This window comes from Bison bison, unplaced genomic scaffold, assembly GCF_000754665.1.
Source record: "Bison bison bison isolate TAMUID 2011002044 unplaced genomic scaffold, Bison_UMD1.0 scf7180017864471, whole genome shotgun sequence".
Classification (NCBI taxonomy): Eukaryota; Metazoa; Chordata; class Mammalia; order Artiodactyla; family Bovidae; genus Bison; species Bison bison.
The window spans coordinates 1,251,765-1,265,638 of NW_011495032.1; the positions used below are offsets into that span (position 1 = coordinate 1,251,765).

At 32.6% G+C, this 13,874-nt stretch overlaps 1 protein-coding gene across 2 annotated transcripts in view; it reads left to right on the forward strand.

Moving 5' to 3' along the window:
- Positions 1-13,874, forward strand: part of DPP10 (dipeptidyl-peptidase 10 (non-functional)) — an 814,904-nt gene that overhangs the window by 226,634 nt on the left and 574,396 nt on the right. For both annotated transcript variants that reach the window (XM_010860773.1, XM_010860774.1), the window contains exon 3: positions 2,227-2,322. In XM_010860773.1, the coding sequence (XP_010859075.1) occupies positions 2,227-2,322 (96 nt within the window). The remainder of the gene's footprint in view (positions 1-2,226; positions 2,323-13,874) is intronic.

Below are 13,874 nucleotides of genomic sequence, written 5' to 3' on the forward strand. Positions count from 1 at the left end.
TATTTTCAAGAGAAATTTTATGTTCATGGTAAAATTGAACAGAAGGTATAGAAATTTCCCTTTTACCTTCACCTGGGTGAAACCTTCTGCACTGTTATTATCCCACCCAAGATATGTTTGCCACAATTGATGAACTTATATTGACATATCATTATCAGCCAAAGTCCGTATTTTACTTTAGGGTTCACTCTTGCTTTTGTACAGTCTATGAATTTGGACAAATGTAAAATTACATGTATCTAGCATTATAACTTTTCATACTGTTTATGGTATTCTCAAGACAAGAATGCTGAAGTGGTTTGCCATTCCCTTCTCTAGTGGACCATGTTTTGTCAGAACTCTCCACCACGACCTGCCTGTCTTGGGTGGCCCTACATGTTATGGCTCATAGTTTCATTGAGTTAGACAAGGATGTGATCCATGTGATCACTTTGGTTAGTTTTCTGTGATATTTTTAGAGTCTTCAATGTTTACATTTTTCAGTGTGTTAAGTAGTTGGAATCATACAGTATGCAGTCTTTTCAAATTGGCCTCTTTCATTTAATAATTTAAGATTCTTCCATGATTTTCATGGTTGATAGTTCATTTCTTTTTATCACTGCATAATATCACAACATCTGGACCACAGTTTATCTGTTCACCTACTGAAGGACATCTTGGTTGCTTCCAAGTTTTAGCAATTATGAATAAAGCTACCATACCCTCCATGTGCAAATTTTTGTGTGGCTGTAAGTTTTCAACTCATTTGGGTAAATACCATAGAACACAATTGTTAGATTATATGCTTAGTTTTATAAGAAACCACCAAACTGTCTTCCAAAGTATCTGTACCATTTTTCATTCCCACTAGCAATAGTTGATATTTGTTCATTTTGTTTTTCACTGAAGTCTTTTCTGATTGTTTTTGCAAGGTATTTTCCTTCCTTTCTTTCTGTTTATACAGCACTCTATATCCTCATTCTGACATCTATCATATTCTTTCTTGCTTTGTGTGAAGCCCTTGGGACATGAAATAGATATGTCGCCTGTACCTTATATTACTTCACTTAACACCTTGAAAATTAAGAGCCCTATTATTTGTTGAATGAATAAGGTAATTTTAAATTTTGTCATATGAGACTGTCAAATGGAGCATTTTGTTTTGCAAATAATTTTATTCTAGGCTTGGATCACATGATTCTCACTAGTTCCACTTGTTATCTATTTTTCAGTTGTTTCTGAGCAATTATTTTGTGGGTTAAATACATGCTTGACTCATATTGAAGGAAATTGCATTTAAAGTTATTGATTTTTTTGCCCCAACTTTTCTACTGGAAGAAACAAAACCTTGCTGCAATAAGTACTGAGCCTTTAAAAAAAACAATATCTAGTGTTCTTGCCTGGAGAATCCCACGGACGGGGGAGCCTGGAGGGCTGCCGTCTATGGGGTCGCACAGAGTCGGACACGACTGAAGTGACTTAGCAGCAGTAGCAGTAATGATGTTAGCATATATTCTTAAGACTTTATTTTCAACAAGAGTTTAGGTAACAGCTGAGAGGTCACAAAGATGGTTTTATACAGTAAATAAACAATGGCATTGTTTTACAAAGAAAATAAAATATCCCAAACTTGTGTATAGACTTTTTCATCTAAAAACTTGCTTGCTGTGTTTAATTTTGGTGCTTGGGAAATTGTGTTCTTCTATTTCTTAGATTTTGGAATTTAAAGGGAAATACACCTAGTTTATGTGTCAGGGACTTATATGAATGTATACTTTTCATTCATATTCTGGCATTGTATTACTTTTGCAATTTTTGCATTTGACTCCTAGACTCAGTATTTGTTGGATGGTAATTATTTGTTGAAATTTGGCATTTATTCTGTTTATTTGGTGAATTTGGGAAGTTTTATTTATCATATTTGTTTATAACATTTACCTCTTCATCTTTGATATTTATAACGAAACTATAAATTTATCATTAGAATATGTTGAAGTTATTTTGGAAAATAGTGGGCTGGATTATGGTTAAACAGTGAAAAATGTGTCCTTTGAGGCACAATTCACTGTTTTCATATTATATATCACAACATAAAGTCATGGAACAAACTTCTAAAGCCAAAGAACATTAACATTGCCATTTTATATTGTTATTAACATGTTTTTGAAGCAAAATAGTCCAAATATTATAATTCATTAGTTTTTAAAAGTAACATAAGTGTCTAACCTAAATTTTATTTTATTTTAGATGAACTCACAAATTCATCAGAAACTAGATTGTCTTTAGAAGACCTCTTCAGGAAAGACTTTGTGCTTCATGATCCAGAGGCTCGGTGGATCAATGGTATGTATGTATATTCTTATACATCATGTTTATTTCATGTTCTATATGGTGAAAATTAAATAATGGGATTTGTATTAATATTTTAATTGACATTATTCTTCAATGATTTTGTATACCATTTAATCAGAAATGTACACCTTGGCTCTTATGAATAAAAACCTTTTCTTAAGTCTTCAATAAAATCATCCCCCAAACATTAGATTGACTGCTCTGTATCTGCTTTTCCCTCATAATCATTAATTATGTGACTTGAAACACATATTATATCTCTAGCATTTCTTTAGGTAATTCTCATTGGTGTAGAAGTATAGATATGGGGAGTCTATATGTAAGTGCTTTAAATTTGACAATCAAGTTAATTTTCTTTTCTCTGTAGTTTTTCTTTTTTAAGTTTAAATGCCACAAACTAAGGAGACTCTAACAAAGCTGAAATGACAGAAAGAGCATGGGAATATATTGCATTTTGCCTTTTTCTGGCTTGGCTAAGAAACCGCCTCAGCTTTCTTTAGGTTATTCCTTATTTTGTTATTTTTCAAAAAGTTTTAAAAAACATTTAGATTTTAAATTAATTAATTAACTCATATCACTTAGTGGCTCCAGGGACTTCAGTTTGTCTTTATGGGAGTTTGTGGGGGGAGTTACTGTGTAATCCAGTCATAAGAAATGTGTTGGTGAAAAGTAAATCAGGGGATTCCCTTGTGGTCCAGTGGTAATGACCCCATGTTTCCACTGAAGATTGCAGAGGCTCTATCCCTGGTTGGGGAACTAAGATCTCACACGCAGCATGATACAGCCAAAAATAAATAAAGAACTAAAAATTGTCTTTTAGAAAAGAAAGAAGGAAATCAAATTTCCATTCCTTGAGTTTTACAATTTGCCTAACCATAGTAATCACTGTGGTTGTTGTTTTTGTTTTGTAGTCTCTAAGTAAAGTAGGACTCTTTTGTGACTCCGTGGGTGGTAGCCCTTCCAGGCTTCTCTGTCCATGGGATTTCCCAGACAAGAATCCTGGAGTGGGTTGTCATTTCTTCCTTTGGGGGATCTTCATGACCCAGGGATTAAACCCATGTTCTGTGTCTCCTGCATTGGCAGGTGGATTCTTTACCACTAGGGACACCTGGGAAGCCCATCACTGTGGCTTGATAGCTGTTAATCTTTGCCCTTCACTTTGTTTAGACATAATATGTATATATTTTTGCTTTATCTTCAAGGCCTAGATTATTTCAAAGCATAGAGTTTTGCCTTTTTATCTAATAAGTACTGTCTCACAGTCCATCCTTTCTTCTCTAATATCCTAATTAAGTACTTTTATGTCTGCAAATTAAGTGTTAATTTATGGAAGCTATAAAAATAATGTAATTTAATTCACTAGGGCAGGGGCCAAATCATACTTGTTTACCTATCATAGATACAGTTTTTGGAGATTAGCAAGCACTTAAGGTAATTTTTTTTCTTTGAATAAATAAATGAAAGCGTTTAATTGAATTTCAGTTTTATTTTTCTATAAACTCAAGTTTCAGTTGAAATTGGTTGCAAGATAAATATCATGCTGATGATATTACAAATAGAGAAAATATGATAGCAATTTTATTAATCTATTTTTGTGTATTTTCATTCTGAATTCTTCATAAACTTTAGTCTTGCCATATTGTTGCCTTTGCATTATGATTATTTCAGATATACAAAACTGTGATTTATTTCAGATGAGTACTATTACTAAATGTTAAGAAGGGATATAATTTTCTAGTATTATTCTAAGTGGATCTCTCACAAACTGTTCTCCTGATGTGCTAATGTAATTTTGCAAGTCATCTTTTTACTTGCTAGCCAGTATTTTCTATTGAAGGAGATGCTCAAAAAAAAATGTGAGTCATTAAATTTGAAATGCTGAATAATATTCTGTTTTCTTCACTATGATTTTGATCAAACTGTTAGAAATTTGTGTAGTCTTTTACTTTGGAAAGCAAGAAAAATCATGGGTCTCATCTCCCTTCTCAGGTTAGATTGGGCTATTTTAAAAGTCATTTACTCCTGTGTGTACCTGCACTTCAGTATCGAAGTACCAAAGGACTGGAGGGATGTGTAAGCAGTGAACCGCGTGCTAAATTAGGCCATATTTCAATATCTAGGGCACACATTCTACTCTAATGCTTTACAAGGTATCACAATAGTGTTATTTGGAGCAAGTCATTTTAATCACTTTTTCATAATTTCTTTACCAATCATTGGTAAACTTGATTTTGAGACTATATCCTTGGATAAAGCTGCAATGTTATTATTGTAGTCTAAGTAAAACCTAAAATCAATAATACTTATAAAAGAATTTGACATAAAACAACCCTTTAAACAGGATTAAACAAAATCTAAGCTCTTAGAGGCATGCCGTCTTCATAAATCCTACTGAAGGAATTGATTCACCGTCAGGAGATTGTGTGTGCTGGGTTGCTTTTTGAGCAGGGGAATAGATTTGTCTTCATTTATTCCTGTTATGCAATCCAGATCACCTTTCTGGCAATCACTAGATACTTGGCCTATTTATGTATTCCTCACAAAGCCAGAAAATACAATGGTAACTATGAGTACAATGTGTAACCCTGGCTTCATTGTCACAGATTATGTCTGGATGTAAAATGTGAGCTTCTTTTTGCTAATAATGTTTCACCAGGATTCCAAAGTATATAAGTGGATTATATAGGAGTCTAACCTATGCTCATTTGGAAGGAGTCTAACCTATGCTCATTTGCAAACTTTAGTTAATTGTTATTACATATATTACATAATATAATATGTAATTATATTACATATATATTATATACATATATATTATATATACATATATATATATAATTACATATATATGTAATTATTTAATACATTGCTAGTGAAGGAGACTGAAGGCTTATAGATGACCCTGATATGTGTAGGCTGAAGTGCAGTAATGTCATTCATTATGCTCCTTCACCATTAATATATATTTGAATGTCAATGCAGCCTTGGATGGGTGCTCATGTTCCTGGTTAGCAGAACATCTGCCTTCCCCTATACCTACTCAGATATCTGAAATCTCCATTTTTATAGTGTCTTCTTCCTAGTTATGTCACCTTGAGTCCTGGACATCTATCTTCTTTAATGTTATTCATCTCCCACATACATTTGAGGATCAATCCATCATCAAAGAAAAATCTAATATTGAGTGGTTTCTATGCTAGGCTTTGTGCTGGATATTTATGAATGTATTTCATACATAGCATGTAAGTTATAATGGTGAACTCCAGAAAACTAAGGCTAAAGCAAAAAATTTATCCAAAACACAGCTGATAGGAGTTGGAGCCTTCTTTAAATCAATATGTTCAAAGTATAAAGCCTATCTTCTTTCACTGTTTCACTGAGGTGCCATTCCCAATTTTTAACACATACAGTAATTACCTCCTTGATAGCCTCATGGTTACAGATGTCAGTGTGACTAATCCTTCATGTTGAATATTGCAATCATGTCATTTCCCAGGTGTATCCACATAACGGTAACTCATGTGGTCACTAAAAGAAAAATGTATAAGCATATTTATTGATGTGTATGGTAGAAGGAGAAGAGGGCAACAGAAGATGAGATGGTTGGATGGTATCACAAATGCAATGGACATGAACTTGGGCAAACTCCAGGAGATGGTGAGGGACAGGGAATCTTGGCATGCTACAGACCATGGGGTCACAAAGAATCAGATATGACTTGGTGACTAAAAACAGCACGGTATAAAAAGTGAACAAAGATGTCTTTAAAACAGAGTGGATAGTATATGGTTCACACTGTCTCTCCTGTATACCAGTGAAAGTTTACAAATGCCTGGATTTTGACCTGATTTTTTTTTCTTTTTGCATATTCATTTTTTCTAAATTTTATTTAATGAATGTATACATTTATGTGATTTTATAACTAGTTTTTATTTTTAAAATTTTTAATTCAGTTTTTATTTTACAAGTGAATTTTTATTTGTAAGTGGATTTGCAAGTAAAGTTGTGTTTGTCTTAAGTGTACAGCAAAGAAATTTAGTTATGCATATACATATATCCATTCTTTTTTAGATTCTTTTTCTATATAGGTTATTATAGAATATTGACTAGAGTTCCCTGTGTATAGTAGGTCATTGTTGATTACCTGTTTTATATATAGAGGCATGTATATGTTAATCACAGACTGCTTCATAAATAAGAAGTTTCATGGGTCTCTAGACCTCCAGCAGTCTCCTGGCAAATATAACTTTGTAAGGCTCAGCTAAAAATTGTAAGGTTATTTCTCAAAAAAATCAGAGGGACCCCTTTGCCAGTTGAATAAATTTCAAAGTCTTCCCAGTGTATTCCAGGCCTCTCAGAACCAAGCTTGGCCTCTTTCCTACTCCTCTACTGTACATTATGTTTTAGAGATATTGAACTACTTGATATTTTTCATAGGTCTCAAAAGCTCTTTTGACTTGGTACTTTTGTCCACACGGTCTTCTGTACCTGGAATCCCTTCCCCAGTCAGACAGCCTACATTTTTATCCCACTTGAAATCTGATTTCCAGGTGCAAAGACAGTGACTATTCCTTTTCCTGCCATCATAAGGGACATTATCTTCCTGTAAACCCCAGAGGCTGATTCTCTCATATAGAAATTTCTGCCTTGATTATAACATATTTTAACCTACTCTAAGACAGTGCTTCTAAAACTATTATGAAAGACCACTATCTTAAAATTTAATAATTTGTTTTTATTTCTTATTTGGTATGAATCTATATTTTTGAAAAATACAATAAAAAATGAATTACTAGAAAATAAAGTGATAAATAGGCATTTCATATACAGTCTCCAAATTTATCTTCTTATAATCAACCATTCAAAAATTACATTGCAAAAATATAATACATACCACAATAAAAATGGGCTCCAAAAAAAGAAATTTCATATCATGCTTTGTTTGAGAGAGGATATACAGGCAACTCATAGAAAGGATTGTTACTGGTAATTTTTGTAATTCCTAAGTCAGAATTAAACAAACAGTGAGAGAAATAGTGGTTATTCACTTTACATGCCAATTCTCAGATTTTGAACAGAAACTAGTATGTCAACAATATTCAGAGGTTTTAATGTAGGAAATGAACTAGCTTCCTTCTTGTTAACTAATCTAGGTTAGATTGACAACACTAATCTCAGGGGATGCTGTGTATCTAGAATATCTCTATTTTTTTTTAAATAACATTATTGGTGAGAAGAAATCAGTCTCTAAAATAAGGATGATGGCAATGGAAGTAGAGATCTTATAGCAATTTTAACAATTTTGGGATATTGACTTTAAAGTTTTATACAAAAAGAATCAAATGATACTATATTTTTAAACTCTATCTTCAACTCTTTACCACTAGCTAATGTCAAAATTTATTCTGTAGGTTATAAATCATTTATCCATCAAAAACAGATTTTGGATTTTAAGTACATCTGGGGTATAGTGAAAAGACTACAGTTAAGTCCATAACACATGCTGGGGGTCAGGAGACCCATGAAATTTTTCATGGGAGAAAGCCAAGCTTCTGCTCAGGTATTAATAAATTAGTTCATTTATCATGCATTTGGATCTTGCAACACTGTCAAATTGCTACCAAAGCATCTAAATGCTTATCTTCAGTTAAACTTACCCCATTGTGGACCAGTGGTCAACAAATTGCAGTTGGGTGAAGTCTAGCAATGTCACTCTAAGAGCAGCTCAGTTCTAAGAGACAATAAACCCTGAGAAATAGGACTTGTGTCACATTGATGTAAAAGTCAACCCATCAATTAGCACATTGCTGGGATCCAACTAGGATTCAAAATAGTTCACTTAGCACAGTGAGATACATTTCCTGGTATATGAAGGTGGGCCCCTTTGGCCCACAATCAGTATATGTTTCTTTATGGTTCTCTTTCTTATGGTGCGCATAGATTTTTTTTTTTTAATCTATACAAAGTTGTCTTTGCCAATATCCATCCCATATATGAGATTTTACGGTGTTTTTTTTTTTTTTTTTAATGGCTAGCTGGGATGAGTGATCATGTGTGAGGCTCTGGATATAACTGTGATTTTATTGGACTAATTGTTGGAGCCAGCTGAACTTATCTATCACATGATACTCAAACCTGTTATCTTCAAAATGATGTGTCGAAGTATGACATATTGAAAATAGGAAAAAGTCCTTAAAAGGAGATTAACCAGATAAAAGAAGATGAAAAAAAATTCAGCTATTTTAAAAAGCTTTCCAAAGCTTGGTTTCTTCATCAATATTTAGGATAATATTTCCTATAGGTAAGAGCACAATGAAAACAAGCTATAGTTTATAAAACACAAAGATAAAAGGTAAACGCAAAAAAATAAGAACACACATATGAAAAGCAAAAATCTGGAACCTAATAAATCTTCAAATAGTAGAGATCCTGACGACAGCTTTTAGAGATGCTCTGGGTAATTAATAATTCTTTAAAATACCTCCAGCAGGCTTATGCTGATAAATTATATTCAAGATTTTTAATATAAAGTAAAAAGCCATTCTTGTAATCTTCATGAAAAATAAAACAAATTGCTGAAATAGTACCAATAATATTTACAGTAATAAGGGAACTCATACTTAGGGAAATCAGACAAAATAATCAGATTTGTTTCTTTGCTTGTTTGGCATTGTTTTAGCATGCAAGGATTTTTGTCCCTCAGTTCAATTTTATTGTGTTGCAGAAAATGGATTTATTTGTGTGCAGGGAGCTAGTTTCACTTCTGACAGCATTATGACTCCCAGCCCTGAGTCAAAATTTTAACTCTTTCAAAATTTTAACTCTTTCAAAATTTTAACTCTTTCAACTTATTTTTAATTTTTCTCTCTTTTTCTTTTTTTTATATATAACCATCAGCAAAGCTGATATTTTTAAAAGTTAGAGTTGAATTTGTGGCTATGAGTTTTTGAGAGTAATTTATATTTTTATTGAAACATAATTTAATTAGTTTATCATGCCTGATATATTTTAAAGTAAGGATGTCAAAGTATCTTGCTATCAAGAGTAGATCACTTCCTGCCAAAATTAAAGTGTGCATGATAATATGTCATTAAAGCATATTTACTTTTATGCATACTGCCAAAAATGTTCTCTTTATTACTATGGGATTTATATGCTCCACATGCTTTCATGAACATTTAAATTAATCTGTATTAAAAACATTAGAAATCAAAAATAAAATTAAAATATTTACTATAAAAATCAAACTGTGGTAATTTTACATACCGGTTGAAAGTATTCTTACTTTTGTTTGAAATTAAAATATAGTTTTTTAAGAAAATATTTTAAAGATTCCAGCTTATGTTAAAGTGATAATATTTATACTAAATGATTTACCCATAAAATCCAGTGTTAACATTTCAGGGGGAAAATATTAGGAAAATAAAATTCCTATGTTTAAATAACACATGGTTTACTTAAGAGTATTTAAAGGGAGTTGAAAATATAAACTGAACTTTAGATTTTGAGAACTAAACTTTCATGTTACAACCTACTTTTTATAGTAGAAAAGTATATTTTGATTTTTTAAAGGGAACAAAAAAGTCTGTGTGAGTGGTAAGAAACATTTATGCTTATATTCATCAAGCATTATTGAATTCCAAAACTACATGCCCTGCACAGTTCTGTATATTCCAGGTGGAACCTGTTGACATTTAGAAGGTTTGCAATAAAACAGATTGTGTACTTACAGTGCATTCCACATAATCATGGTTGGTCTTGGCTTTTTGGCCCAGGAACTGGGTTTCTCAGCACAAATGTAGATTAATAGACACTTTGACATCTATTTTTCCCTCAATTTATCCATCTATCCTTTTATCCATTCAAGATATATTTACTGAGAATAGACAAAAATTCTTCTAGATATAGGATGTAAAAATCAATAAACACAGTTTTTTTTTGGTCAGGGAAATTATGAATGCATTCCCCATTTTTACAGTATCTATTCTGATATAGAATGTGAAGAAGTAAAATTAGTAATCAAAATACTGTGATTGGAGTAGAAAGTAGAGATAATTGGCGAGTTGCCAGAAATGTTCCGTTCGGACTATGATGAGGTTTGGTTAACATTCTTTTCCCCAGAATCCAAACCACATCTCCATTTTCCACACTTCTGTCCCTGATATGATACAGGAACTCCAGCACATTTTGGTTTTTGAACTCTTTTATTCTCTTTGCCTCTCCTTTACTTGATACAGTTTCCTCTTATATGTGATAGTAGTTATGGCTAATATATACATGAACCACTGACATGTTTAAAAGAAATAAAATATAATTATGGTACCCAGGGAATTCAGAAACTAGATGAAGATAACATGCCTGAAATAATCAGACAACAATTTGATGATAAACTCTTGGGTCATTACTGAGGGGAAAAAAAAAGAACTGTAAAAGATCAATTTGAGTTAAGAATAACTGGAGTCATCTTTATGGAAAAGGTGAAGTTCAGTCTTAGTGTAGAGGTCAGATGAGCCCAAGACTAGAAAGAGGATGTCCCTGGAACAACAAGGAAGTATTATGACAGGGTCATAGGAATTGGCATAGTGTGTAAACTATCTGTAATGTCCTATGCCTGTGTGTGTGTTTAAAATTAATGGTGAAAAAAGGCAATCAACTCAGATTGGTGTATATTTAGAATATTAATACTATCATTTTACTATACCTGTTCTACTTTGATCTACTTTAGCAGAATCATATTATTAAATTATGATTTTAAAACAGAAGAATTTGAAGTTACTCAGATCATTACCAGCTATATCATTTTCCTTGGAACTAGAATAGGAATTTCACCTAATATGTTTATGATACATTCCTGTTTACATTTACTCTTCCACTTTTTTAAGATGTTTCAACATGCCTTAGATATTTGTGTTTCTTTGAAAAACTTTGTTTGGAGGCAGAGTGGGCATTAATTTTGTGTTATACATGAGTAAGTTGAGCCACTGTTTTTTTCTTCACGTCTCCCCAATTCAAAATCAGCACTTAAGTCTGGCCAGAACCCAGGTTTTCCATGTTCAATGTTGGGCAGAATACATCACCCTAGAGAAAATGTCTTCAGTGAACTATTTTTGTATTTTCCTTAAACTAATTTTTAATACTGTTTATAAACTATCAAAAACACATATCTGGCTTAAGGAGAGACATATTAAGAGGAAGATTAGTAATAATAAGGGAAGATTTCTTTTGACTCATATCTGACAGTTTGAATTTGAACAGAATTTTTAGGTGATTTTGAGAAAGCATAATCATTTTTGTATCATCAATTGTAACTGTAAAAAAAAAAAAAGTCTTGCAAAAAAAGTAAAATAGTGACATTTACACATAAAGCTTTTAATGCAACTTGCTTTGCCTGAGTCATGTTTTGTGCTTGTGTGTATGGCAGGGGGCTGGGGGGTGTGCATTTCTTTCTAAGGCCAGTTTTACTTAATCGTGTTAGTCATGTAGTCAGAGGGGATGGGCCATTGAGACCTTTGGGTAACACACAATCAACTATTCTGCTATGTTATATTGGATAAACAAGTATTAAACACACAGGTACATTTCAGAAAGTCTTTAGTTAGAAGAATTGCTTGAGATAATTTTGTTTAACAGTAAAAGGCTAAGATTCTCTATAGTAATTCATTTCAAGCATGAGCATTTAGTCAACTGAAATGTTCCATCCTGTTCACAGTGGCTTGGTTTCACGTCTGCTCAAAGAGGCACATACAATAGTATATCTAGCATTTTACTTCTATTTCTTTTCAATATTTATCTTTTATTTTTGGTAAATATTAAATACTATTTTTATATAGTCCTGTAGGGCTGCAAAAAGTTTGTAATATATTCTTTCATTAATTTATTTTTAATGTCCATAATATGTTATTTTGAGATTTATCTAATAGGAGCTAGTAACCATGCTTGCATTTTTAACTTATCATACATGATATTTATAGTTCTCTAATTTAAGTGAAGATACATTCATTTTATAAATCAACAAACTGAAGTTTCAAGCAAATGTGGCTTTATCAGGTCCACACAGCTAAAAGGAGGCAGATTCAAGCTTTAAGGTAATATATCGTACTATCAATTTCAGGCAACAATGAGCATAATAACTATAAACAAATTAAAGTTTTAGAAATATAATATTAAGAAAAGATATAACATGTATAGAAAATAGTTTTTAGATGTAAGATTAAGCATAAACTATATAATTAATGTTGGAAAAGTGAAACTTCTCTAATCAATTTATACAAGAACTCTGAAATAAGATGTGCACAGAATTTAATGTGGGATTTAAAATTTAATGTGGCTAGAAAACAGAGTATTACACTGGGATTCAGGAGCCTGGCTCAGTAGCTGAATATTCCCCTTGGGAAGACCTCATCACCATTGCTGTGCTGGACCTCAGGTTCTTCTTGATCAGTGGGTTTGATTGAATAACACAGTCAATTAGATATCAATGAGATGGCACCAGTTTTCTCACTTGGGATTGCCCAAGTCTGCATGTGGTTGCACAATTGGCCTTAAAGTAATTGGCAATGTGACTACAATGCATACTTCTGAACTTCCTATTATCTAGTTTAAGTGGAAGTTTTATTATTATTATTAGCAGTAGTATTAGACGAATTTTAAAATTCTCTGTTATCACTTTCAAAACTTGATTCTACTCCATATCAGTTTCTAAGAGACTTACCAAATGACACCAGTTAATCTGATAATGCAGTTTACCTTGTCTTGTAAGATGCCAAGATTTTAATCATCAATAATGATAATAGCTTAATGACCTATGCATTTATTTATGAGTTAAAATATTAGTTGTGTCTTGTTTCAAATGAACATTGAGAATTAGGGGCAGTGAAGAAGGTCTGAGAAGGGGATATTCTGATCATGCCATTTATTATACAATTTTTTTTTTCTAAATTCCATATATATGCATTAGTATACTGTATTTATGTTTTTCCTTCTGGCTTACTTCACTCTGTAAAATAGGCTCCAGTTTCATCCACCTCATTAGAACTGATTCAAATGTATTCTTTTTAATGGCTGAGTAATGCTCCATTGTGTATATGTACCACTGCTTTCTTATCCATTCATCTGCTGATGGACATCTAGGTTCCTTCCATGTCCTGGCTATTATAAACAGTGCTGTAATGAACATTGGGGTACATGTGTCTCTTTCCCTTCTGGTTTCCTCAGTGTGTATGCCCAGCAGTGGGATTGCTGGATCATAAGGCAGTTCTATTTCCAGTTTTTTAAGGAATCTCCACACTGTTCTCCATAGTGGCTGTACTAGTTTGCATTCCCACCAACAGTGTAAGAGGGTTCCCTTTTCTCCACACCCTCTCCAGCATTTATTATTTGTAGATTTTTGGATCGCAGCCATTCTGACTGGCGTGAAATGGTACCTCATAGTGGTTTTGATTTGCATTTCTCTGATAATGAGTGATGTTGAGCATCTTTTCATGTGTTTGTTAGCCATCTGTATGTCTTCTTTGGAGAAATGTCTATTTAGTTCTTTGGCCCAT